The sequence below is a fragment of the Geospiza fortis genome, unplaced genomic scaffold (genome assembly GCF_000277835.1).
Source record: "Geospiza fortis unplaced genomic scaffold, GeoFor_1.0 scaffold279, whole genome shotgun sequence".
Taxonomy (NCBI): Eukaryota; Metazoa; Chordata; class Aves; order Passeriformes; family Thraupidae; genus Geospiza; species Geospiza fortis.
In genome coordinates this window covers 4,984,745-5,011,914 of record NW_005054352.1, presented here as the reverse complement: position 1 = coordinate 5,011,914, position 27,170 = coordinate 4,984,745, and the positions used below count along the sequence as shown (strand labels likewise).

Genomic DNA, 27,170 nt, shown 5'->3' with positions numbered 1-27,170 from the left:
TTTAATGTAGTCAAAGTTTCACTGAAACTTCAACTATTCAAGGAAACAAATTAAGTGGAAAATGGCCATGGTAGTAATAAGAAAACAAATTTAACCAGCAGGTGGCACATTACTGCTGGAGTTAATGTGCCATTTTTTATTACTAAGGTGTTTAGATTGGACCTATCCTGATTCACAACAATTTCCATTTTCTATTAAATGAATAAAAGATTAGGTGTATTTACTCTCAAAAGACTATTTTGGAATAATTAGTTTTATGACAAACATCTCTCACTGCCACAGGTCTGGTTGTTTTCAAGGACACAGACCTTTCTGGCTTGACAAAGTGGCCTTTCCCAGTGGCTGCCCAGTGAAGCTCCACAGACAGACCCATGCAGCCTGCTGGAAAACACATTCTGGCTTCTGAGAAATTCACATAATGATTTGTGAAAAAAGCACTCCAGCAACATGCCAGTCCTAGCTGCAAAATGAAGTGCTCCCAAAACAGTAGAGCAGCCTGTATTTGCCAGAAAATTGAGACACCAGATTTACTATCTTTAAGGGAAAATACTAAGACTAATTTTTTTATTAAGACAGAAGTAAATACTCCTTTGAAAGCTGAAAACAGACTTCTCAGCTATTACCCAACACAATGTGTTTTTCAGGGATGGCTTGAAGTAGAGTCTCCTAACCTGCTTTATGGCTAATTAGCTTTTGTGACCCCCCCTGCTCTTATTTTAGCATAAAAAAAGTCTTGGCAGAAACTTTTAAAAATAATTACATGTAAATATGACAATAGAGAATCTCCATAAATAAGCTATAAAAAAGTATCCTACCCTTGCAATCTACAGTTATATGTACACAGACATGTGTAGTCTACTTCATTTTAAATAGGTTTTTTATACCTTAGCCCACATTAAGCACCTTGGTCCAAATACATTTCTGAACAAAACTCTGATGCTTGTAATGTCAACTCAGATAAGTACACAATTTCATAAAAATTATTCATTGAATTGAGAAGTCAAAATTCTTCTGTCTTGCAAATCTAACACACCTAGATCACTCCCCTTCTAGGGCCTTACTTTATCATCCATCGTGTGTACTTCAGCTTTAATTCAACAAAAAATTTAAACTTACTCAAGTAAATGGAACATACACTTTATAATAATAATAATAATAATAATAATAATAATAATAATAATAATAATAATAATAATAATAATAATAAATTATTATTATTATTATTATTATTATTATTAATGCTTTCTGGGCATACAATTCAGAGATCATTATTTAAGAGTGAAATCCAAAATGTCAGAGCTTGAAAAATCTCATGATTTGAGAAAAGGGGTAATTTTTGCTATGATTATGCCTTTTCCCTGGCTACAACACTTGCATCAGATTTATATAACTGATGCCAGACTTTTCACACATTTTAAGCAGGTAGAGAAGGAACAATTATTTCCAAGACAGCTTTTTGTTCCTTGCATTTGTTACTCACATTTTATGTGTGTTCTCCTCATCTGTGATTCATCTGTATTGATGTACTTCATGAGCATCTTCCCGGCTGCACCCTGTTTGCACTCAATTATTTAGTGGCACACAGAAATAGGACAAGCCTCTCCTACACTGTCTATTTTGTTCTCTATCAATCCAGTAGCTACAGAATCAGATAGGCAGGCACACTGACCATGAAAGTAGAGAAAATAGCTAGATCAATCCAGCTGCTGCTGAGCTCTTTGAGACAATCTGTTGCATCTCCCTTCTATTTTTTGAGGGGTTGATCAGACTAATGAAGGTCAGCGCATCAAGAATGTTTTTCCTTAAGTCAACAACCAAATCAGAGGGTCAAGCTTGAGGAAGGACAAAAGCAGGGACAGATGTGGCAATGTGAAGCATCTAGCTTTGTAGGAACAAAGGACATTGAAGTCACCAAGGTCACAGCCCCAAGGTCATCCATTTCCTCTGGTTATGCTGCCTTCAGCACCATGAGCACCACCTTTCTTTTACATACATATAGGAGGCTGTGAGTCTTATAGGACACCATTAGCCTAGCAACCACACCTGAGACATAAAATCTTTCTAGCATACAAATGTTAGAATTAGCTGAGTACAACTTAGGTACTAGACAGAAACAACTGTTCTAATGTATTATATTTACATACAGTTAGGCTAGTGTTACAAATTCAAATTCAGAATACTTAATTTTGGGCACACCATCTCCTGACTAATAGCTCTTCACAAGATTAGTAGGTGGAGAATGTCAGTGGTTACAGATGTTGCATATCTGCAAAGAAACCTGTAACAAATGCACAGCCTTGCTTGGACTAAAAATCTTAATGTGAATAGTGTGGACAGAATCTTCACAGTTATTTCTCAGTTTTCAAAGCCTGATAACCTTTTCTGCATTTAAATGTCTGGAGTAATCAAGAATTGCATTTTTCTAGTCTAGATAATTCAACATCTGCCTCTGCTTTCTCTCTGTCATTCCATTTTTGTTCCTGCCTTTGTGCTCCTCTCTCCCTTCCTCCCTCTCTTCCTCATTATTTTCTTTTATCTTCTATCTATAGGTATGGTTTTTATGCCTATATGCAGAACAGTGGTTTACAAGTAGGTGCCATTATTATTAAAGTTATATATTAATATTGCTACTACTACTACTACTACTACTACTACTACTACTACCAGTATTACTACTACTGCTACTACTACTACTACTGAAATGGCCACAAAATAATTAATGCTGTTGCCCTAAAAAAAATCACTCTTTCTGATTAGTGGATCAGAAATGTTACAGAAAATTCACTTTATGGCATTATCATCAACCTGGAGTTCCCAGAAGCTGTGATGTGAACCAAGCCCAAACCTTAGATGATAGATTAAATTTTAAAATTTAAGCATGTCTGTCCAGTCAGCTTGTGACAGATGAAATCCCCAGTCAGCTTGTGACAGATAAAAATTTGAATCACAAATTTTTTCAATGTGCTTTTTCCTCAAAAATATTTCTGCAAAAGCAGCCTTTTGATCTCCAAGAAACTGTTGAAAGATCTTGCACTCTTCAAGAGAATACAAGGATGTGTTCAAGGGTAGCCTTGCCACTGCAGAACATGAGCTTCAGAGAGGAGCTGCTTTCCTTTCATGTCACATATCTCCACAATAAAGTAAGAGACCTCTTGATACCTCTGCAACTCTACAGTATTTTAAAATACAATCCCAGGGACAGATGCATAATTATGCCTTTTCTGCTTTCTGTAGTTGCATGAAGTAGAATTGTAGTCATGATGTGCCTGAGGATGACTGAAAAATAGTAATATCCATATCCTACTAGCTACCTTCTATGTTGTCAGATGAAACCTAGAGGAATTTACAAAAGGGAACAGATCTGTTGCATTAGTCACTTTAAATGCAAAAATATTGAGTAAACAAAAGTCAGCATGATATCATTTTAGAGTCTGGAAAACAGAGATCAGATTTATGATACCTTCCAACAGGCACATAAAAGACTTGATCAAAACAATGCATTGAACTCAACATACCAGCTCCTTCTTCTTCATGCACTCCATGAGGATAATGAAGAGGTGCTGTGCCTGGGTTCGGGTGTATGTGAAAGTCTTCTGGATGGTAACTAGCAACTGGTCCCTCAAAGACTCGTTGATAAGCCTGAAATTCAAAAAGAAAAGATTAAGTAAAAAAACAGATATGAGTGAACACTGTAACTTCATTTCAACTGTTTTCAGGGAACAATGGTCAAAAAAATAAGTCAACAGATCACTGAAGGTTGTTTTGGGCAGATTTCAAGATCAGGGATTGCTGAAACCCTAAGAGATAAATTAGAAAACTGCTCTAGGAGAAAATGTTGATTGTGCTGAGGTCCCTCATCTACAAAGTTTTCATACCAGTTCCCACATATTGCATGACAGAAGGTCATTCAAAGTGCCAGCTCAGTGGGATTTCCTAACAAAAACAAGAACCACACTGACAGTCTGAATTTGAGGGAGACCAACACTTTTAAGTGAACTGAAGACTCCTTTCTATCAATGAGTTAGAAAAATTCAACTTGTAGTTAATTTTTTGAAACTGGAAACATTTTTGTTGTCAGTGGTTTTGATTTTAGTTTGAATGTCAACTCACTCACTACAGATGCTACACAGGACCTCGTAAGCAAACAAACAAATTTCTCTGTTTCTCACTCCACTCAAAGAAAACATTTTGTTTGGCCACGCTGATCTTCCTGAAGCTCAAGAGAACCCATTTTATATTCCTCCTCAACACTAGGGCCAGTACTTGCAAAAAGTGGCCTAACAGCAGAAATAAAGAGTAATAGTATATGAAATATAAGTACTACCTACCTCTTTATTAAAAAAAGCCTATTTCTCAGGACTTTTCTCGATGAGCCATTTCAGTTCTCAATGTCAAAATTACAAAATAGTGGGATTTAATTTGGAACATGTATGCCTTGATGCTTCTATACTACAGCAGTTTTCTCACTTAAAATTATATCTCAGTGTTTTAAATTAGCTAAGTTGAAATATTTTATGGGATAAGTAATCCAGTGGAGTGAAAATCAGAGAATCTTCCTGTCTCATGAAGGCCAGAAGAGAAAAATATATTTCGTCCTGCAGCAACTGCAGAGAAATATCAGGAGCAGCAGGTATCTAAAAGCCACTGTTAGCTTAGGGCAGCTGCTTTGGGAGAACAATGACCAAATCCTTCACTTTTGCATACTACTGACTAAAGATGCCTGTACTACTGCAGTGAAGAGGCACAGATGAGACTGCAGGATATTCATTACACCACTGATTTTCAAATCTGATTTCATTATCTAGTCTTTATACCTGCAGCAGACGTTGCTAGAAGAGACAACAAATGGGAATCTGAAAGAAGTGCATGGAAGTATATAGAAGATCTGGCATATGGAATGCGTATGTTCTCTGCCACATGAATTTGATTTTGGCAGTAAATATTCCTGTTGAATAGAACTTTGGCTTCAAAAAGAAGCCTGGAAGGCATATGCTAACGTGTTTGGATTAAAATGAGTTTACATGGGATTTTAGACCATGCTGTGTGGACAGATCACAGCTTTTTCTATGCCTGGCTTCTTCTGTTGTCTTCTACTTTATCACAGACTCCCTCTGAGCAGTAAGTCTTCCTCTGCACTCCTGTTTTCATCTGGGAGCAGTCTGGCCCCTGGATGTCCTATTTCCTGGGATGCTGGAGAGGTAGCAACCCTGCATCTACTTCTCATGCATTTGGCAGCATGTAAGCACACTCCTTCCCTGGAGCATGACCTGCAGCCGTCACAAAAAGGCCACACGTGATGAGTTACAACTTCCAGCCCTCTTGGTGGACAACACTGGAGCTGGCAGCAGAGGACTTGCTGTGAGGGAATTGTAAGGGAGATAACCTGACCTCCTGTACAGGAGCAAGGATGTTGCAAGCACATGGGGACACAAAACACGATGTCAAGAATACAAGAATAAATGTAGGACTCCGTGCTAAAGAGAATCAGCTTGGAAAGACTGATACCAGGACCAGTACTAATATACTTTGAGTTGCAGGCTAGTAGGTCATAAATGATACACATTCTGATTTTAGGCTCTTGAAAAGAAGGTGTTGGAAATTTGCTTTAATCAAATTTAAACAAAATGGTGCTATCAACTGTATTTTTAAGTAGACCAGAACTATGCAATTTTCCACCCTTCAAATGAAGAAAGAAAAAAGAGGTTATTCACAATGAACAAATTTCCTAAAAACATCACCTGGAGAAGCTAAAGAGTTATTTATATTTTCATATAAATAACTGATTTCCTTGGAAACTACATATGAAAGTGAAATATAGGAAAGAGCAGGAAAATTATATTAAAAAATACATGGAAGAATCTCAAATTAAAAATTTCAGAAAACATTTCCAAAGTTTCTGGAATGTAAACCATCCCACTTTCTTATAATAATCTAATTTTCCTTAAAAAATGTGTAGAATCCAAATCTGAAATTTCATTTCAGAAATTGTCTCTCTTTCAAGCCAACTCACACAGAAAGTAAGAGAAAGCTGCATTGAGTGAAAGCAGAATTGTGTCCTCAGCAGCCATCGCTTTTCTTTCTTGAATTAAAGCTCTCAGAAACTCTCTAATAGCATCAGTTTAAGCAGCATGAAAAGCAAACTTCATGTGAAAGATGCAGAATTTAAAAAACCCAAAAAATCAGTGTTTCCTTAACTACAGGGTAAAACATCTGTTGAAGTACTGCCGCTCAGAAACTTCCTGTAGTCATAATTTGATTTATGCAGTTTTCTACCCTCACTAAATGTTTTTCTTTAACATCTCCTTGGTCTGCAAATCTACATCAAGCCTATTCAATGTCTTCGTGAGATCAAAAACTTGAAGTGATTATAATCAGGAACATAAACAAACCAGCAATCTTTTCAGTAAAGTAATCATAGCTTTGTTTGCACTGAAATCAGTTATATCAAGAATGTATCACTTCTATTCCTTGGGAGTCTATAAATGTTAGAAGATATCAAATCAAAGTTCCCAGTTGTGTAGTCCAGCCGGGACAAACACAAACTGTTCCATGCTATTAAAGGCTAAATCTATGAGGCAGACACGAAATCCAATTTGTGTTAAACAAGTAATTTCACAGAGTACTGTGAGCAAAACAACTGTGACGTGCAGGTGGGGGGATGACTTATCTCCTTTGCAAACTCCACTACATTTCTTACACACATACCTTAAATCCATGCTTTTTAAAAGCAAGGATTCCTAGTTTTAGATTCAGGAAAAAAGATGGGCCCACTTTACCAGACTGAAACACTACATTTATGACTTCCATCAAAGTCAGCATAGACTGAATAGTGTCAGTAGAAGATAGTATTTTTATCATCTTTCTAGTAGGCTTCAGTTCTAAAAATATTTTGCAACATTCCAGTAAAATCCTTTCTGGGGCATTTTGATGGCATGATTCTCTGAATTCCATTTACTTGACATGGAAAGAGTCCTGCTCCTGCCTAAACAAAATGTACTACAAAACAACCGTATAACTTCTTCTTTTTCTTCCTCATGTAGTTTGGAACTACTCTTTCATTCCATAAATGTATAAGACATGCCCATTATCCTACCAGCCCATATCTATCCAGCTTTTTCTTCTTTCCCAGAGATTCTAGGTTGCTGATGGAATTTAGGTAGCCAATGTCAAAAATGTGTCATCTAAAGTAGAGTGATATACATTTACATTTATTTTCAGAACCAAAATTTACTCATAATTGTCATCTAAGAGTGTGTGGGTATGTTTTGTTCACTTGGTTGTTTGTTTTCAGAATATACCAACCATAGTTTTGACACATCAGATTAGCAAAATATCCCTGAACTGCATGGCTTTCCAGAAAAGTCAGGATCTTGAATTTTAAGGAAAAAAACCCTTGAATGGGCTCAAGGAGTAGTCAATAGGACCCCTTGGGAAGTGGCTCTCTGGGCAGCAGATCTGCCCTGGGAAATTGCCCTCAAGGAGCAGAACAGAGCTGGCGTATTTCTAAGGACACTTTCCATACAGCACAAGAATGAGCCATCCCCACGTGAGAAATAGGGCAAGGAAGGCAAGAGATCACCACGGAGGAGTGGAGACCTGTTGGTTAAACTAAGAAAAAGCAGTAAATGCACCATCAGTGAAAAAGGTACAGGTAACTGGGGCAGAGTTTAGGGACACAGCCTAATTATGCAGGATGGGATGAGGAAAGCCAAGACAAAGAGGAAACTGAACTCGGCAAGGAATAACAGGATGGGTTTCTACAGGTATGTCAGTGAGAAAAGGAAGCTTGAAGAAAGCATTTACCCCATCTGGTAAGGAAGGCTTACAAACTCACAGTGATGTACAAAGAAAAGGCTGAGGTATCTGACAACTCCCCAAGGCCAAGTGCAAAGGCCTGCACCTGTGTTGGGGCAGCCCCCAAGAGCAACACAGGCTGAGGGATGAAAAGATCACAAACAGCCCTCTGGAGAAGGACTTGGGGCCCTGCTGGGCGAAGAGCTGGACAAGAGCCCACAGTGTGCACTCACAGCCCAGAAAAACAATCATGTCCTGAGCTGCATCCAAAGCCCTGTGGGCAAGCAGGGCAAGGAAGAGGATTCTGACTCCTGCTCTGCTCTGATGAGAATCCACTGCAGTGCTGCACCAGCTCCGGGGTCCCCAGCACAGGAAGGACATGGACCTGCTTCAGCAGGTCCAGAGGCGGCTTTCCTGTTGATCAAAGGACTGCAGCCCCTCTCCTGTAAGAAAAGGCTGAAAGAGTTGGGGATGTTCAGCCTGGAGAAATGAAGGCTCTGAGGAAACATCATTAAAGCCTTTGAGCACTTGTAGGGTGCCTGTAAGAAGGATGGGGACAGACATGGGAGCAGAGCCTGTTGTAATAGAACAAGAACAATGTTTTAAAAACTAAAAGAGTGTTGATTTAGATTAGGTATAAATAAAAAGATGTTTACAACAAGATTGTTTCCAACAATGATAAAACAGTGAAAGAGGTGTCTCAGATAGCTAGTAGGTGCCCCATCCCTGGCAACATTCGGGGTCAGGCCAGAGAGGACTCTGAACAATCTGATCTACTTGAAAATGAATTTGCTCAGGACAGGGGAGTCAGATTTGATGACCTCTAAAGAAGCCTTCCAATTGAAACTTTTCTATATTACTATGATTTATTGTTTAGGATCAATCAGGAGAGGCCACTTCAAAAACCCGAACTGACAAAGTAAAAAAGGCTATAGTCTGTTTCTGTCCAAGACATGCTGGATGATTAAACAGTAAAGCAAAACTTTCTTCATTGCTTTGGTTGATGCAGAAGACTGATGACAACATTCTGGTCTACTCCACAGAAAGAATTTATTTTTTTAAGCTATGCTTAATATTTGAGGAGATAAGAGACATTTCACTTAATCTTTCAAACTCATGTCATATGATTTTGTAGTGATCATTGGAGAAAGATCTGGCATGTAGCCCACTACCTAACTTGTTTAACTTTATTTTTCTTCAAAGATTTTTAGTACTGGAATCATACAATGTACTACAGAGTTAAAAAGATTATGCACTAGCCCACTTTCAAAATGCAACTCCATCATAGATTTTTAAAAATGTATTGTTCTCAAAATGCTTTAACATGTCTTTAAATAATACACTTCACTTAATGAATTGCACATATTCGGTTTCTAACTTTTCATTTTTGACACATTTTTTTCCCAAGATAAGGTAAATATATCCATAAAATATCAGTGGGGTATGAAAAGTATTCCCTGCCCTTTCTTTTAGGAATCTTAGGGGGTTTTTTGTTTTAATTATGATTTGCACTCTAGACAATCACACCTTACGTAAGAAACATGACCAGAGGTTCTGCTCATATTTTTTTCACTGGATTACAAATAAGTTGTGCAACTTTGCGGGACTGGCTGAATGTCTTACATATTTTCAAATTCACACATTTTGCATATCATTGTTTGTGAGAAGACAGAAAATAAATTATTTGTAATAAATGAATTATTATTATATTATTACTTGTAATAAAATAAATTATATGTAATTATTCCTTCACTGTATTCAAACACGGATGATTTCTGTGTGCTTTTACAAGAAATCACTTTTTCACTGCAGACCTTCACTGGTAGATGTTCTACATAATTTTTCCCTGAGCACAGTTTGTTGAATGGCTGTTTCTTCAGCTAGAGAGATGAATATATTGACCCTCCCAAGGTCAACAAATTGACCTTCTTGTGTCCCGGTTTGGATTTGCAAAGTACTTTGTTACAAGAGAAAAGTAATGTTATAAAAATATGTAATGTGAAAAGAATTTTACAAATTAATTTAGACATGATTTGGATCAACGATTCCTGGTGATGTGGTACAGACCATGGGGATACTGAAGAACCATATCATACATTATGATCCCTTTTGCTAAAAGTGAAAAATCCTGTATTTTGCCTAAAAGCAAAATGGGATTTAAATAATATTCTTCAGATTTGAATCCTAAAACTATGCCACAGTGGATCCAGAGAAAGATCAGTTCAAAGGCAAACTTTAATGATTCTCATATGAGGATGCTCATTTAAAGCACAGAGAATGTTTGATATTTCCTTGCAAACATTAAGCAAGAAGTAAATTTTTATGGCATCAAATTGAACTCTTAAGAGTCTCATGCTTGCAAGAGTAGAACTGATAGAGTAGTTAATGAGCTATAATTTCAACTTGGAGATGCATTCCAATACTGCAAGTAATTTCTCATTCAGTAAGGAAATATTTTTCTAAGAAGTGACACAAACTCTAACCTAGTGTTTCGTTTCTCTGATTTTAAATTCACTATTTAATAAAGGAAAAAAAATCTCCCAGAATTAGAAGCTTCAAAACATTCCTATAAAGTTGCAGTTTGCATTTGTTTTACTTTCAGCTTTTGCTTTTATGCAGGTAAATTAAATGAAAAGGCATCCATCCTTGATGATACAATTTAAAATACTCCAGCTGTACGTGAAGGAGATTTACTACCAATGAAGATATTCACTTAGGGCTTAGTAGAGACTAAATTTACATTTTTATGATTGATCTTATGTTCTCACCCCTCAATGCTGTTCATCATATTTTCAAGTAAAAGAAAAAATAAGTGCTTCAGAGCCTGAAAAACCTGACCTTTAAATCAAGGCCAATAGTGAAAAGCAGCCAAATAATTCTACCAATTTACCACATGGGGAATTTTGCATTTAAGATGCCTTCTTATTTAAGTTATACTGTAGACATAGATTGTTTGTCATTAAAATGTAAAAGGTACCAGGAATTTACTCAACTCTACTAAATTACTTCTGAGAATTTTATTTACTTGTACTGAAATGTAGCCACCTATTGAATTCTTAAAACTCTGTTACAGACTTTTCCAGACCAAGGAACCAAAATTTAGTTTCTGATTAAAAACCCTCCCGTGTTAGTTCTGCGCATCTGACACTTGTAATGCTAAAAATTCAGCTGCACATATGGACAACTGCACATGTGCCTTCCCTTTCCCTGAAACTTCAATGAGAGAGATGGACAATGAGGCACCCAAACTGGTTTTGCCCCAAAGACATCTTTCCTTCAGGGTACGCTTCACCTGCATGTGGTGCCTCGCAGAGCGAGGCGGCTCCTCCCGTGGGGCAGCACAGGCACAGCTCTGGCCCTGCTGGCAGCCTCCTCCTCTGAGGCTGCTCTCACAGTGAAAACTCCTACCCAAAGACTGTCCTATGGGAGTGAAGTGTCTGCCTTGTCATAAGAAAAGCCTACAATTAGGCCTTAAAAAGGTAGATTGAAGCTTGTCTCTTGTCCTTTCAAAGATGCACAGCCACTGGCATTGTACCACACCTCCATTATTGTAAGAAATCATGAATTTTTCTGCTATGTGGAAAGTTCTAGGAAGAATAATTAACAAGGAGGAAGGGCTGGCACAACACAATTCTTTGAAACCCAATACAAAAGGACCTGTTGGGCAGATAGGCAACTGCTCAGTACACTAAAAGATTCTTTAAATGGATGGATTGGCACAACACTGATTAAAACTCAAGCAGAGAGATGTATTTTTTCTCTGGCATTTCCAGACATAGTTATTTTCCCCATGGAAACAAATTTTCAAATTAACTTAAAAGCTCACAGAACTCACAGCAGTGCTTAGCAGACACACACACACATTTTTATGTGTAGAAAATTAATCTTTGTTGGCCTGCTCTGAGTTAGAATTAAAGATTCTGCAAAATAAGCATAATAACGTAAACATGCAAGTGAGTTTGTTTCTGCCATTACTGATCTAAGTTTTGAATTATTCAAATTAGATACCCAGTCCATAGCAGCTGGAAGACATGCTGTGTCTCAGAGAACACCTTGCTTCTGACAGGTGACCAGAATTAAAATAGGCTTTTGATTTGATAGTCTGATTACACAGTTACTGCAGAATTAAACTTTGCATGCAACTTAGATGTACGACCTTGATTTAGAGTTTAATAAACATAGTTTTGTATAACCTACTTAGATTATACCCAAAAGAAAAAGTTGTTAGCTGAATTCAGTTAACATAGCAATTATTTGGTATTCTCCTCATAGTGCTAAGCATGACTCAAACATAGACTACAGATGGGGAAAATGGATCCAATTTATAGCTGAAGTCTAATGCGTTTGGATAAAATATTTTAATGAATATAATAGTATTGGTGTTTTACTTCTACTATTATTAAAAATATCACTGCATGCCAGACTGATGTTTTCTGAAATTGGCAAATTTCATAGTTTGTGCATTCTATTTAATTCAAAGTGAACAGAAAAAAATGAGTAATTTTGTTGGTCAATAATGTTGCAGGAAACAATCTGGAATGGGACCCCCACATCCCCCATATTAGCAAGACCCATAGTAAGACAGAATAATACCTTTCACAAAGCCAGATATGAGAGTTTCAGATAAGAAATTGCATGTTCTGCCTCTATTGATACTATAACTTGCCTTTTCTACAGGCAGGAGTTTGTGATGATGAAATAGAACCACAGCATCATAAATTCACCGAATCATAGAATGGTCTGGGTTGGAGGGGATCTTCAAGAATCATCCAATTTCAATGTCCCTTCCATGGGCAGGGTCACATTTCACTGAACCAAGTTCCTCAGAGCTCCATCCAACATGGCCAGGAGCAGTTCCAGGGATGGAATTCTCTCGGCTGTCTGTGCCAGTCCCTCAACACACTCACAGTGAAGAATATCTTCCTTATATCCAGTCTAAAGTTACCCTCTTTCAGTTTAAAATCATTGTCCCTTGTCCTGTCACTACAGGTCCTTGTAAAAAGCCTTTCATACAAGCCACATTTATATATTCAAATACATTAATTAGGGCTCCTCCTGTATTTTTTTTATGGTGACATCAGAACACAGACAAGGTAGATGTACACAACAAATACAAGGATATAGCATATTTGAAAAAGGTTGTGTGAAGTGTTATCAGTGAGGTCACTGAAAACAGAGAAACAACTTTTCAAAGATTCAGTGAAACCTGCCACACTGTTATGTATCACAGATGCAATGCTGTAATAAGCACGAACCTGAATATAAAATGGATTTAAGCATTTGTGGAAAACGATCTGTTTCCCAGTAGGAGTTCCAGGTTGAGTGAGTTCATGATCACATTCAGTTCTAAAAGACATAATACTGCTTGGTCTAGAGCTCAATGTTTACAGATTTATATTTTTAAATTGTTAAATCTTCTCTTTATTTGTTATTTTCTACTCTGGGCATCAGACTGAGTTATGATTTGGGAACTCCTGAGAGGAAAAGTCCATGATCATTGCTGAACACCTGGAAACCCTTTGAGGGTGCTTGTGGCTGTCAGGTAAGGAATGGGTTAGGGCAGCCACAAGGCTGTGGGCCAAGAAAGTTTCAGCATTTTCTAATGGAAATGCTGCTACTCTGCTGATCTAGGATACCTGTAGCCTTATTTGAAATTGATCCCTTATGAGGCAGGGCCAAGTCCTTGTTAACTGGTGCCTGGGAAAGACCTATCCAAGAAACAGATCAAGAGCACAGCCAAACTTCTGCAAGAGGGTGCAAAGAAGGGGTCCTCAGAATAATTTTTTCCATCATAAACAATCTCCTGTATGGTGGTGACACACTGCAGAGTAGCTTTCTTCAGGGCTGGAGTAGCTGTTCCTGTCTGAGCAGGGCCACTAAGATGATGAAGGGACTGGATCACCTCATACATGAGGAAAGGTTGAGGGAGCTGGGACTCTCCAGCCTGAAGCAGAGCAGACTCAGAGATGAGGCTTGTTTTAAGGCTTATTTTGTTATGTTCTGAATACCTTCAGCATTTCACCCATATCAAAGATGGAAATGGCCATGTGAGGAAGGTGTTGCTTCTGTGCAATATTGTTAATAATTTCCTGCACTCCGCTTTACCACTGAATTGAACCTGTGGGTAGAGAAAGAACATATGCCATGAAATGACTTACCCTCCTTCTTCAGAATATTTGTGGCCAAAGGCAAGGATGTCAGATGCTCGGCCACTGCCATCACATATCACAACGGGAACAGGGGGAGTGTCTCGCAGGTACTCCAAGACAATGGAGATGACATTGGGACCTCCTTCCACAATAAGGGCCACCACTGGAACCCCTTGGCCAATTCCTGGAACGAAAGAAAGAAAGAAACAAACCAAACCAAACGAAAACAACACAAAACAGACAACCAACCGATAAAAAAAACCACAAACACACACAAACAAATAAGTAAATAAATGCAACAAAAAAGAAATAAAAAAAAATGCAGAGCCAGCAAGGCAAAAAAGACATAACAGAAGACAGAAGAAAAAAAATCAGATTGAAATAACTGCATTATGACTGTGCAGTGTAATGTCAGAGAAAACGCATTCAGTAAATCAGGTATTTTGAGGACAGATGGGACCAATGTAGCCATCTCCTCAGTTCCACTGCATAAACCAGTATATTCTGGAATGATCTTCTATTTCAAATACAAAAGTTATGTTTAAATAGGCCATAATTTATTTTTTTTTAAGATCAAATCTTGTTTTGAAATCATAAACTACTGCATGTCTTCCCCACATGTTCATAATCAAGACTGGAATCTTGCTTGTAGTGTAGCTTTTGCATGATGTCAGCTTCCCATCATTGGGTCTTCCAATAGTTTTGCTTGCTGTTTCAAAATTACCTCTATGATATTTTTCCTGCTGTGTGGGATCCACTTTAAGGTTGCAGCTGGGCAGCCCTTTAACCTTCTATTCAACAAAATAAACACATTCTCTTGCAAGTCAGTTCTATATTTGTTTTTCAACTCTAGTCAGTCTCACAGGTTTTCTCTGAATTCTCTCAAATTTTCAGCATATTCCTTGATTTGCAGACCCCACACCAGGTATACTGCTCCAAAGAGAGATGAACTAGTGCTTAACCAAAGGAGAGGCATCCTCATATTATGCACTTTAGGTGTAATTACATGGGAGCCCTCTGCAGGAGTTGTAACAGACTGCCAGGAAAGTTGTGTGGATTTAGAGAAAGGCAATTTGATGCCAGGCTGCTGTTAACTTAGCTGAAAAAGCTTTTATGGTATTCATTTCTTGACCAGCTGAGACTGGGGCATTCAAAAGGACTCAGGCAACAGAAGTTGAACATTTTCTATTAGCAATTTTTTCCTGACAGAAGCTTCTTCTCCTTTTCAAGTAGCTTTTTCTAAGAAAACCTATATATGTTCTGCACAAAATTCTGACTTTCACTGGAAAAACAAAAATAATGTCCTTCACTATTAATAGCTGGGTTTGAAAAAAGTTGCACAAAGCTATGTAACAACTGTTCATATGTCTGATGAAGTTTTCATTTAGAGAGGGTACAATTCTCCAAAGCAAAGGTAAGCCTGTGAGGCTGGAGCATTAAATCTGATTAGATGCTCTAGAAATATTCACAGATCAAATGGTTTTCAATAATTTTAAGGACTTGAATTACTCTCAAAAATTAGATAAACTATTCTTTAAGAAAGAATGAAAAAACCCTAAATTTGTATATATAACAGGAAAATATTCTAGGCATTTCTTGAAACATTTTGAGGGAAATGTTATGTTTCCTGAAGTGATTCTCAGCATGCCTTGTTATGTTTGTCTCTACTGTTTGTCTGTGGCTTTTTTATCATATAACTTAAGTAAAATGTGTGCTGCTTATTTATGTGAAGATAATTACAGGTAAAATTATAAAATGTAGGCTAATTGAAAGAGTGTATGAGGGGTGGAGTATAACAAGGTGATGAAAAGAATGATTTGCACAGAGATCAAGGGTTAATTTTTTGTATAATATTAAGGATTTCCCTGAATTGCGGTTCTACCCAATCTAGACACCTGCTAATAAGATAATATTAAGAAGTACTCTTAGTAATGTGACAAATTGAGTCTGGATGACATCAAGGATTAATAGAAGTCGAGAAAGTTCACAATTTGAGATGCAAAGCCATTTATGCGGTGTTTAATAAATCCTTCTGTAAACTAGGAACTCATTAGGAGGAAATACTCGAAAAGCTGATGAAAAGAGAACTGTCTTTGGTATAGCAAGACTACTAGAATACACACAGCAAAACATTTTCAGGAGGAAATTGGCAGTTCAGTGCCATTGTTCAAGCCACTCCAGAAAATCCATCCAAAATACTATCTGTACCTGTACTCAGGCTTGTTCAGAAAGAATAAGCCGGAATGAATGGAAGAAAAAGCCAAAAGGGGTGTATGGGGAATAAAGATGTCATCTTATGAAACAAGATACAATGAGTTTGACTCATCTTCCTTAGCAAATTAGAAAAGACTCCATGACCAAATACTGCCATGACACACAGCACAATAGAAATCAACAGTTTTAGATGGCATTCAGAAGATTTTTGGTTATCAGAGGAGTGCAGTCTTTACAGTCTTCTTGTAAGACTAAAAGGGAAAACTTTTTGTATTGAAATTATGCTCTGATGCTCACCAATCATCATAATTGCAGCTGTGTTGTGAATCTCAAACTGTTCCTGAGTCAGGTTCTGTCCTTCTGCTGGAACTCTGTTCATTCCCAGTGTTTTCTACCAGACAAATAATTCTCATAATATAAATAATTATGGTTAGTCTAAATGGCTGAACTATTTTTGCCTTGTTGGGCCATTTGAAAACACATCTAAAATTTCTCCTGCAACCTTTGATTTTCCTTATAAGTTTTTTAAACATATATATATGTTTTAAATTTAAGCCTTTATAGTCACAAGAGTTGCCTGGCATATAAAAGGTCTCTGCAAGTGTTCCAGCTGTGTTCACTGTAGTTAATCAGATGGCAACTATTCTGTACTCTGGTTCTTTAGAAATACATTCAGCATGAAAACAATCCTCTAATTCGAGGCTAGTAAAATAAAGTAACTTTTCTCCAATTCAGACTTCAATGAAACTTTGTAGCTTTAAGTTTAAACCCCCCCCAACAAAGTCAGGTGAACCTTGGTTTATCATATACAATTAAGTTCCAGATTGAACTGAAACTGTTTTATCATTCTGGCACATCTCTTTCTGAGACAAAAAATAAAGATTTAAACACAAACTTGATGTCACTATCTCATTTTCATTTGGGAAATTCTCTCTGGCTTCAGCAAATAGATGATTTTTTATTTTACATTTCATTGTTCTCCATAAATAATTTTGGCTTGGAAAAATCTACTGTTTCTTTATTTTGCTGGGCAAATTTTTCCAGTTAATTTTTGGAATAAGAAATAATATTTTAAATCAGTTAATAGTACTTTGTTGATATTTCTTCAAAGTATATCAACTTATGGCTTTCGGGAATGTTCTCTTGATTACAGCTGTCTTAATCCTAATGTTATGAACTTCCACAGATTTATTATAATCAATTTCTGAGCAGTAATGGTGTCCACTGCATGAAGAAAGTCAATAGACATGGTGAAATAACAAAAGGTCATACCTGCTTGAGTACCACAGAATTTCAAAAAATGGGTAAATGGGAATTACCACATTCTCAGCTTTCTTTGATGTTCCCAATCATATTTGAGTTAGTTATGACATTATATTCATTTCAGAATAAAAATGTATCTACTTATACCAAGATGCCTGCAGCTCAATAACTCTCAGCCAAAATGCAGAGTATATTTGAATTGAACTTTTAGATATCCTGATACTAAAAATTCCTGGATGCTTCCCTGCTGCTACATATTAGGAATTTGGAAATTAATGCAGAGGGTCTGCAGAAAAATTTCAGTGTGTCTGAAAACACTGACTGACTATACTAACACTGCATTTATAACTATGATGATATAAAACTGAAAACTGACTGTGCTTTGCTTTAATATAACACTGGGACAATTTGGGGAACATTGGCATGTGATGCCAGCAAGAACCTCTGACTTTGAGAAGCAGGTATCTGATGGACCTCTCTTTAACTGCTAATCAAAATCTGTTTCCCATTAATTCGCCTCAGAAATAAGAGAATGAGAAATTTTTTGTAAGAGCTCTATTTCAACTTGTTCATGCACAGTAAACAACAGTCTGCAAAGAAAGGGCTGGCAGTGCCTCCACAGGGAGCCTTTGGTTTCAGACACTTCATCTGGAAAGACAACGGCAGGCTGTGAGGTGAGATGCTAAATGCAGACGTAATACATTCCTTACAACGTCAAGGACACCATTGCAAAAAGAGTTTCTCGCTTGAGTTGAGATTGTCAGAAAGGAGGCAGTGCCAAAATGAAACCATAAAACTGGACTAGAGTACTGGAACTGCTGCTTCCTAGCACACATCCACATGATGGGAACTTTATGCCAAGCACTATAATGGCCAGTACAATAAATCAACAAGGAAAAAATTTTCTCTTCGTGTGTTTTTGTGGAATTTACCAAAAAAATTGTCTTAGTCTGGTAAAAAAATAAGGATAGCACCCATCCTGTTGGACTATCTTCAACAAAACTGTTGCTTTCACTAATAAGTACTCTAAAAGTATACAACCTTAAAAAAATGTGTGTTTCACATTTTATTAACTGGAAAGGGAGTTGTATTAACACACTACACTGAAATATTGTACAATCTGAAACTGCAAAGAACCTTTTGTGGTACAGGGCAATGCACTATTAACAGGAAAGAATATCACTTGGTGCTGTCATCCAAACACAGAAAGTACAAGTCATTTTTACATATCTGAGTACTTTTTTCTGTTTCCTAGAAGGCACTAAATTACATATTAATCAGCTTTTTATTTAATATTCCTTGTAGAGAAACATTTTAGGTTTGGGTGAATAATTTTTAAATATCTGAAAAATTATGGTCATCTGATAATTACATGGAGGATTAATGTTTAAATTTAATTAGTTCAATTTCTAAAGCATTTCTAGGATGAGCTTTGGTTTCAAAAAGCCTTTTTTTCCTTCTCCTTTTGGAAGAAAGAAAACTTCTTGTCTAGCAGTATGTCTGTGGACTTGAAATTGGCTGTGAATGCTGACTAATGTGTTATCACTGTGATGTTTATGACTTAGTTCAATAATAGTTCAAGATGAAAAATAGCTGGTTGCAAAATCAAAGGTCTTCCAACTTAAGAGTGGTCTCTGCATTTTTATTCTGTGTTATTAAAAATAATTTGTTAGACAGACAGGAGATTTTTTTTTTCTCTCAGATTTTCAAAAGAAATATTAAGTTTGTATCCAATAGCAGCTATGTGGGAAACATCTTGTACTAGCTGGCATATTATTATTTAATAAGCTCGTCAATTCACATATTAAATTCTTAATATTTCTGCTATAAATCCAAAAGTACAGGTAGCCTCTCATGACTTCATTAATAGAATACAGAAAAATAAGTCATTATTTTCACTCAATATAATGATTCATACAAAAAGAAGAAAGTACCAAAGACCTGAGTCTCATCACTATACTGATTTCTAAAAAAATAACTTGCATTTTGAGTATTTCAGTAAGTATGGATTTTTGCAGTGTAGATTAGACTGCTTAGTATTTCACAGTGTCAGGTATTGCTGATGAAATTAGACTGCAATATTGTGCAAAAGATTTATGTAGTCAACTTAAAGCTTTGTTACTGCGTTATTGCCTTTGTGGTCAGCAGCAGAGCCAGTGAGACTTTCCGACAATTGTGATTCCAGGAAAGTATGTACACATCAGAACATCTTTCCCAATGTGCACCAAATAGCACTTGTAGGCCTTCCTGTAAATATACAAAAAACCCCATCATTTTACCCTTAACACTGCTGTAATGCATAAATATGTAAATTAAAATAATAAACTAGAAAAAATGAATGCATTTGGAAATGGAAGGAAGGAAAAGCTGCATAAATGTCTGTGTTGTGTGAAAAGGGACTAAAAAATATCGGCTATACTTTGCGGAAGCCTGATTTTGTTTTCCCAGTTCTTGGAAAAGCATTAATATTTTATACTGTGAGTATATTTATAAATAATGTATAACTGCCTTATAAATTATTACTACTTCTTTTAGTGAAGAGCTAAGCATGAGTTACCCATATTTTTATAGGCCAACAAGTGAATAACATGCCTCATTTACTAGAAAATGCATTTACTACTCATGTTTTTAAGCAAGGTTTTAGGAGTAACTGGGACATATCACTATGCTGTATACTATCTGTAAGTTCAGCCCTGAGTTCAGTCAGATAAAACAGAGGCTCTCTAGTTGACCAACCTGGCAGAAATGTGTCTAATTTCAGTATCATGACTGCATGGTGGCAGGCACATCTGAGTTGATTTCCTGCCGGCCACCTTTGCTCCTTCATCAGGTCAGACATTTTGTTGTGAGTTGTCCTATTTTAATTTCCTTTTTCCACCTGGAAATTTTGACTGCAGAATTTGGTAATTATTCGGATCTGTTTGGGATGCTGGGGCCTGTGTCTGTCCTGCTGGAGGAGTTACTGCACAGCAGCTAGCACAGGAGTGATGTACAGCTGGAAATGTGTCACACCTCATATACAACATGCAGCTGGAGAGCCAGATCTCCAGAGGCTGGATGCAATGGAACAACATCAGGCTTAAGGTTACACATAAGACTGTGGACATCCTGAGAGAGCTCAAACTGTCCCAGAGGAGGGGCAGAGTAAGTCTGCACAAACCTTCACACGGTGCATGAGCAGTCAACCTGACAGCTCAACATCTTTTCCTAACGAGGCACACACTGCTCATCTGTGCAGCGTAGAAACAGGACTGTCAGCCTTCCTAGAAAACCTGAGCCTACCCTAGGTGTCTACAGGGATGTGTGAGGCATCACTGAGCCGGAAGGGTTCAACAGGGCTTCAGGAAAGCAGGTGTATTTGCACGATCAAGGAGCCTCTACATGATCAAGGCCTACACTCCAGGTCCACAGACTAAATCTTCCTGGACCTAGATGTACTGCAGATGGTGGGGTACACAAATTAGCAGGTTTCTCTGCTGGTCATCATACCTCAGGTTTGCATGTGCCTATCTCAGATAATGAGACAACAGACTCTTAGCAGTAGACAATTCCTATGACAGGCTTTAGACTTGTTTTGCACCACTACCTTGTGAACATCCTGCAAAGGATCTGCTGCTTGCAGACAAGAGCTACCTTTATAACTGCAAAATTCTCCTAGGATAATGGCTTCTGTGAGTGGTAAACTCAATGCTCCCTTACTGATTGACAAACAAACAAATCCAAAAATATAAATCAACAGATTTGGCTGTGTTAGAGTTCCTACAAGTGTTTGTCAGTGCACAGTGAATGGAAAGGCACACAGACCATTTTGCACAAATGCTCCATAATGTAAAAAAACTTTAATTGCATCAAACAGATGACATGTTCCCAAATACAGGCTATTAATTCAACAGATGAGGTAATATACTACAGGGCCTTTTAATGCAAGGATTGTTTACTTGAGGTATTTAGCAGAAAATCTCATTTAATTGTCAGTGGATGATTGATAAAACTGTCGTGAAGCTCAATAACAATACTGATGCGGTAACAAGAACTTAGCCAGCTTTAAACTACATTTTGATCAAATCTGACTTTAGTTTTAACCTAAATATATATGATGAGCTATGATTTTTGAGGGGAAATTGACTAATAAGCCTTATTCATTTGTATTTGAAACACTGCAAAATAGCATTTCCTTCTAGAGAGGCTTAAGGTGTCTTGAAATTCATATTAGAATTTCACGGTTCTGGTAAGTTAAAGAAATATAAAGAAAGTCCTTAGCTCAAGAAGTCTGTCTTAGAAGTCCAGTTTCTAGGCGATTGTCATGCTCCAGGGGACAAGCAGAGTATGCAGCAGCGTGATGTATTAACAACGGCTGAAAGAATCCCCACAGGAAACCTGTGCCTTCTGGAAACATTTCAGTCCAAGCGTTTACATAGTACCTGGATATATCCTAGTGCAATCTACCTACACAGATTGGATAAACAATTAAACATGACTTGGAATCTTAATAAGCAGAAGAGCTGGTGTAAGCATAAAAGATTGAGGAAAACAATTTTGAATTTCTCAATCAGTATTTGCCTTACAGTAACGCAGAGTCAAAAAAAATTGCTCTTTGGCTGTTAATACAGCAGGTAAGTGATGCTCAAATAGATCTAAAATTTATAATGAAGTCAAATTCAAGTAGTTTATATTGAATTCACAACAATCCTTAAAAGGTTTGACCACACAAATGTGTCTGCTTCACCTCTGGACATCTATGTAGCACTCCCTATGGTCCCAACTAGCTCAGAAAGGCTAAGCGATAACAGAACATCATAAAATAATCCAGATCCTTCATATTAGGTTACACTGAAATAACAGTACAACTTGGGTCTTTTTCTAGGCATTTGTTTTCAGGAAACTTTTTGGAAACACCTTCTAATGTGTATGACACCTTTTTGGCTAAAATATCAATAGCAAAAGGCAAAGAGATAAGATCACCTGCACATACAATGTATCTGCATGCTCCAGTTCTCCAAATCACAGCTGCAATATGTTTACCACTAGAACAATTACATTACTAAATGATCATAACTGGAAAAAAGAGAAAGGATTTTGCTTTCACAGGATGATGGGAAAGAATGCTGGGTTTTATTACCCAGAAGTACAGGAGAACCTCCCAAATGTCATCTAGTTCAAACCTAATTTCACATAGCTCCACTTTTTAGTCAGCTTTTCCTTTTCCACATCCCTTGTCTTGAGCATCTTCACTAGAGCAGAACCTCTTATTCCAGGTATGGCAAAGCTATTTCTTTTATTAATAAGGGGTATTTCTTTTAGCCCTTCAAGAACTGTTACATAACAAAATGAGAGAAACTTACAGATTAAAAAACAAAACAAAGAAAAAAAAGAGAGAGAGAGAAAAAAAAAAAGAGGTCAAAGTCATTCCATTCTTTTCTGAACACCTTTAATAGTTTTTTGTATTCAGAAATTAAGGGGAACATCCATTTCCTGGAGACTCATTACCAGCTCTATGTCTAAAGAAATCAAACTGATCTGGAAAGCCAATAAAAATACTAAGAGTATTTGCTGTGTTTCTGAAATTCACAGAACTAGAGGATTATGTGTGATTGAATGATACACAACCGCTACTAATAAAGAGAAGATCACAACAATTTGACTTATTTTTTCTTTTAAATTTATTTTTTGACATTTCTACGATAGGCTTGTTGACTATCATTTGCTGTAATTTCATTTTTATTTTCCTGCTTCCAAACACAATTTAAAATCACTACTATTGAATTTTATTTTGTTCGGCTTTGTTTTTTTCCTTTGTAGTTTCCATTCATTCTCCTTGGTCTCCTTATTATGCTCACATCCATTCTGCATTCTTATCTTCATTATTTTCCTTTTGGTAGCCCAATCACATTTTCACTTCCTCTCTGTCTCCTTCTGCTTAATCCATAATCTTCCTTCATCTCACCTTTTCTAGGAGTATGATTGTATTATTTTGTCCCAGTCTGTTCTCCTTTCTCTTCTGCTCTACCTTGATACTTTAATTCTCATGTCTATTTGTTCAGAGCTCCTTCCTCACCTCTCTAAATCTACCTACTGATGTGTCTGCCATCCTGCCAGACCTGACACTGACAGACAAATCCATGGACCTGACACCTGGAGCCATATCTTCATTTAATAATAGACTGATCCTAAAAACTTCTTGAAAGGAAATTCATCATGGTAACGAGAAAAGATTTGTGGTATCTTCTTTTGATTTTTTTACTTGTCTTTGCAGAAACATAAAGTTCAGAGAGTCCTCAGAAAAAATGTGACATGGGAAGGACCTGTGTAAGACTCTGCCCTGGGATTTGTGAGCCTTACAAGCATCCAAGCAACCACTTGGATAAAATGGCAATACATAGTTCAAAGCTGGCACTTCAAGTTCAAAGACACAAACACACACACACACACACACCACACACAAAAGCCTTTGTGGATTTCAGTCAAAACTTACCCTATCTGTCCTTGCAGTCAACTGCTAATTAGGGTAGTGCCAGAGGACCTAACAGGTTTCACTCTTGGAGCTCATCACCTGTAGGCAATGGCCCAAGACACACAGGAGCAACTACAGTTTCAGAAATTCTCACATTCTCTCTGATCTCCCCTGGTGCTTTCCCTGGCTCCCTTTGGATGTGAGCACTACCACATATCGTATGCAACACTTTCAAAAGCTATCACATTGTAACATAACCAAATTCTACGTTACCTCTTATGACCTATTGAGGTGCTTTTCTTTGTCATATTTTGCTTATTTTTCAACATATTTGTCTCTATGCAATCTAGAAAATTATCCCTTATTCTCACCTGTTTCAGGAAACTACAATAGGTGAGATACAGAATAGCAGAAATTTGGCTGAAGTGGATTAATCCTAAAATGATGTTTCTTAGTTTTGCAGCTTTATGAATTCAATAAATCTAAAACATCCAAAAATTAGGGAGCTGAAATCACCTGTACTCTTTTTCTTCTATATGACTCATATGAAAACATGTATTTTAAACAAACTCATCTGTTTAAAGTCAAGTTTGTGAAAGGAATTTATAGATCCCCTTGCATGGATCTATTGAGTGCTTCAAAAATGATTTTTAACCTTGTGCTTTGTCAACCCTTTCTGAGATATGTTTGTCTTCAGTGTCTGATCAACAAACATCATGATGGTTTTCATGAAAAAACCCCAAGTTTCCAATCTCTAGCAAAATCTGAAATGAGTCAAAACTTCAAGAAGTTCTGGGGTTTACTGAAATTTCACAGTAGTCAAATTTTTGATCTTGAAGCAGACTTCTTCTCCTAGAAAGTAGTCTGTACCTAGATCTTCCCAGCCATGTAGTTATGAAAATGCATCCAGGACTACATGGGACATGAAGGAAAAATCTGAATCAAATGAGAATTCCAATGCATTTGATGATGATGTAATGGTCAGAGAAGGTGCCAGTGATGACAGTTGAACGTCCCTTTGCCTCCCCAGCCCCCTTCATATATTCTCAGGCATAGGATGACAAAGGGAAGTCCACGGGTCACATGAACAGATACTGTTGACATATTATACCATCTAAACTGTCTTCTCTACCTAATCAAATCACCCAGCTTTACCTATCAATTTCTTATTCAGAAGTAATTTTTTTCTCACAGGCCTACAAAAACTCAACTACATTAACCAACTCTATAAAGAAGAAAGATTAAATACAAGGTCACAGGTTCCAATGCCTATTGCCTGTCTGTTTTTCAAACAACATATAGTGGAGGTAGAGCAAACCTTCAGCACCAAATAGCATGTTTAAAATGAGAACAACTGCAGCATGATAATGAACAGTACAATTCTGCATTTAGTCCTCTGTGGTCTGGGAGACAATTCCTCCGGAAATGTACTGCTCAAAAGAAGAGTATTAGTTTCCCAGGGTGGGTCTACACACCCTGAGGATTTGGTGCGGTCATCTTCCTCAGAAATATTAACATGCTTCAGTGTGTAGGAATGGACATAGCAGTCTAAAGTGGTCCTTGTAAGCTCAAAAAGGCTATAGAGTATATAGGTTAAAAGATTTATAAAAGGTTGAAAAGTTTATGAAAGATACAAAATAAAGCAAACTACTTCAAATGTTCTGATTTTTTTTTAAGGGGTCTATTTCCACTTAAACACACACTGCCTTTACATCCTCTGGCTCAATATTCTTGTTTCAAATATGTTTTTGGTTACATATCCATATTTTTACATTATTTCTGGCTCTCCTGGAAATGGAATTGTTAAAAATCTAAGAAAAGAGCTTTTTTTTCCTTGCCTTTTTATTTTTTTCCAGATAACTCTTTCTGAAGAAGAAGGTGGTAGCTAATTTTATGAAGTGAAAAGAGTTTTCATATAGCAGCAAAAAGTCTTCCCTCCTCATCAGCACAGCCTGGACTCCTCCTGGCTAGGTAACATTACATATGCTCATTACACTCATTCATCATTTTAGTGAAGTCCTTTTGCCTCATTTTGTTCTTTTCACCTGCCTCTTTCCTTCTCTGAGGCTGTGTCTAATACTATAAAATGTCAGAAATCTAACAAGTATCTATTTAAATCATTAGAGGAAACATTACATCTTTTTACATTTTAATCTATGGTGGTAGCTGTTAACCCCAATTTGAACATCACTGCTTTACTGACTGGACTCCATCTATTTCCAAGGCAAATTTTAAGAATTCTAAACCTCTGTCAGAGAATTACATAGAATGGAAAATTCTGACAGTCTTCTGATGAAGATTTTAATATTTTGATGTACAAAGCCTTCAATATAAGTAAAATATCTGAATCTGAAAATAAAACGTCATTAGCATGTGGTCAGTATGTTTTCAAGACCATTTGTCAGGTATGCAAATATCACACAAAGCTTATTCTGCTCTTTGAACCACTACATTGCCATTTCCTGACACATTCCTTCCTAACACATGCTGAACACAAATTTTATTACTGACACATATGTGGTATAAGACATGAAATGTACACAAAAGACAGACAATGATTGTATGTTTCACCAAATGGTTATGCACACACAAGAACATGCTATGAGTGCGTGCTATGCTGTGCTGTGGTGGGCTATGCTAGCCTACGTGTCATGTCCAAATTCTGATTCTGCTGACAAAACTATATGTGTTCTTTTAAAGAAAAATGTTCAAAATTCTTATTAATTCACAACACCTTTCATTCAAATTAAAAGAGTTCATACATGCAATGTGCAATGATCATTCATTATATATATAAATAATGTCTCCTTGTCTTGCTCCTCTGCTCCAGTAAGAGCACTCCTATGAAGAAGGAAAGTAAGCATTTGTCATGCAAGTGCTTGGCAACCATGCTGTAAGCTCTTTAAAGACTTGAGAATACTTTGAGCACCAATAAAAAGTCAGTTAATACTAACAACTATACCATGTGAAAGGAAGGCCATAGTGCAAACAGAAGGAATGAAATTAAATGAGTATTATGAAACTGCAAACATGAATCTGGAGCCAAATGAGAGAAGCTTTTGGTAGGATTTTTGAAGATTCTGCAAGTACTGGTAGAGGCCCTTTATATGTAATATGAAGTAATTCTAGATTGCACTTGTTAATGAGAAAACATTGTTCTGTGTAATCACAAAATGAGTGAAACCCACGGCATGTCAACCTATTGGATTTTGTTGGAAAATTATTAACAGACCTCAGATCAAATGTATTATCTGAGTTGCTACATTGGTAATTACTCTATCTAACCACCTGTGGAGTAG

The 27,170-nt window shown here is 37.0% G+C and overlaps 1 protein-coding gene across 1 annotated transcript in view; it reads right to left on the bottom strand.

The window, feature by feature from the left end:
- The window catches only part of TRPM3 (transient receptor potential cation channel subfamily M member 3), a 263,902-nt gene that overhangs the window by 84,600 nt on the left and 152,132 nt on the right, over nucleotides 1–27,170 (bottom strand). The window contains exons 7-8 of the mRNA XM_031058932.1: nucleotides 13,953–14,127; nucleotides 3,516–3,639 (exon numbers count right to left, since the gene is read on the bottom strand). Of these exons, the coding sequence (XP_030914792.1) occupies nucleotides 3,516–3,639; nucleotides 13,953–14,127 (299 nt within the window). The remainder of the gene's footprint in view (nucleotides 1–3,515; nucleotides 3,640–13,952; nucleotides 14,128–27,170) is intronic.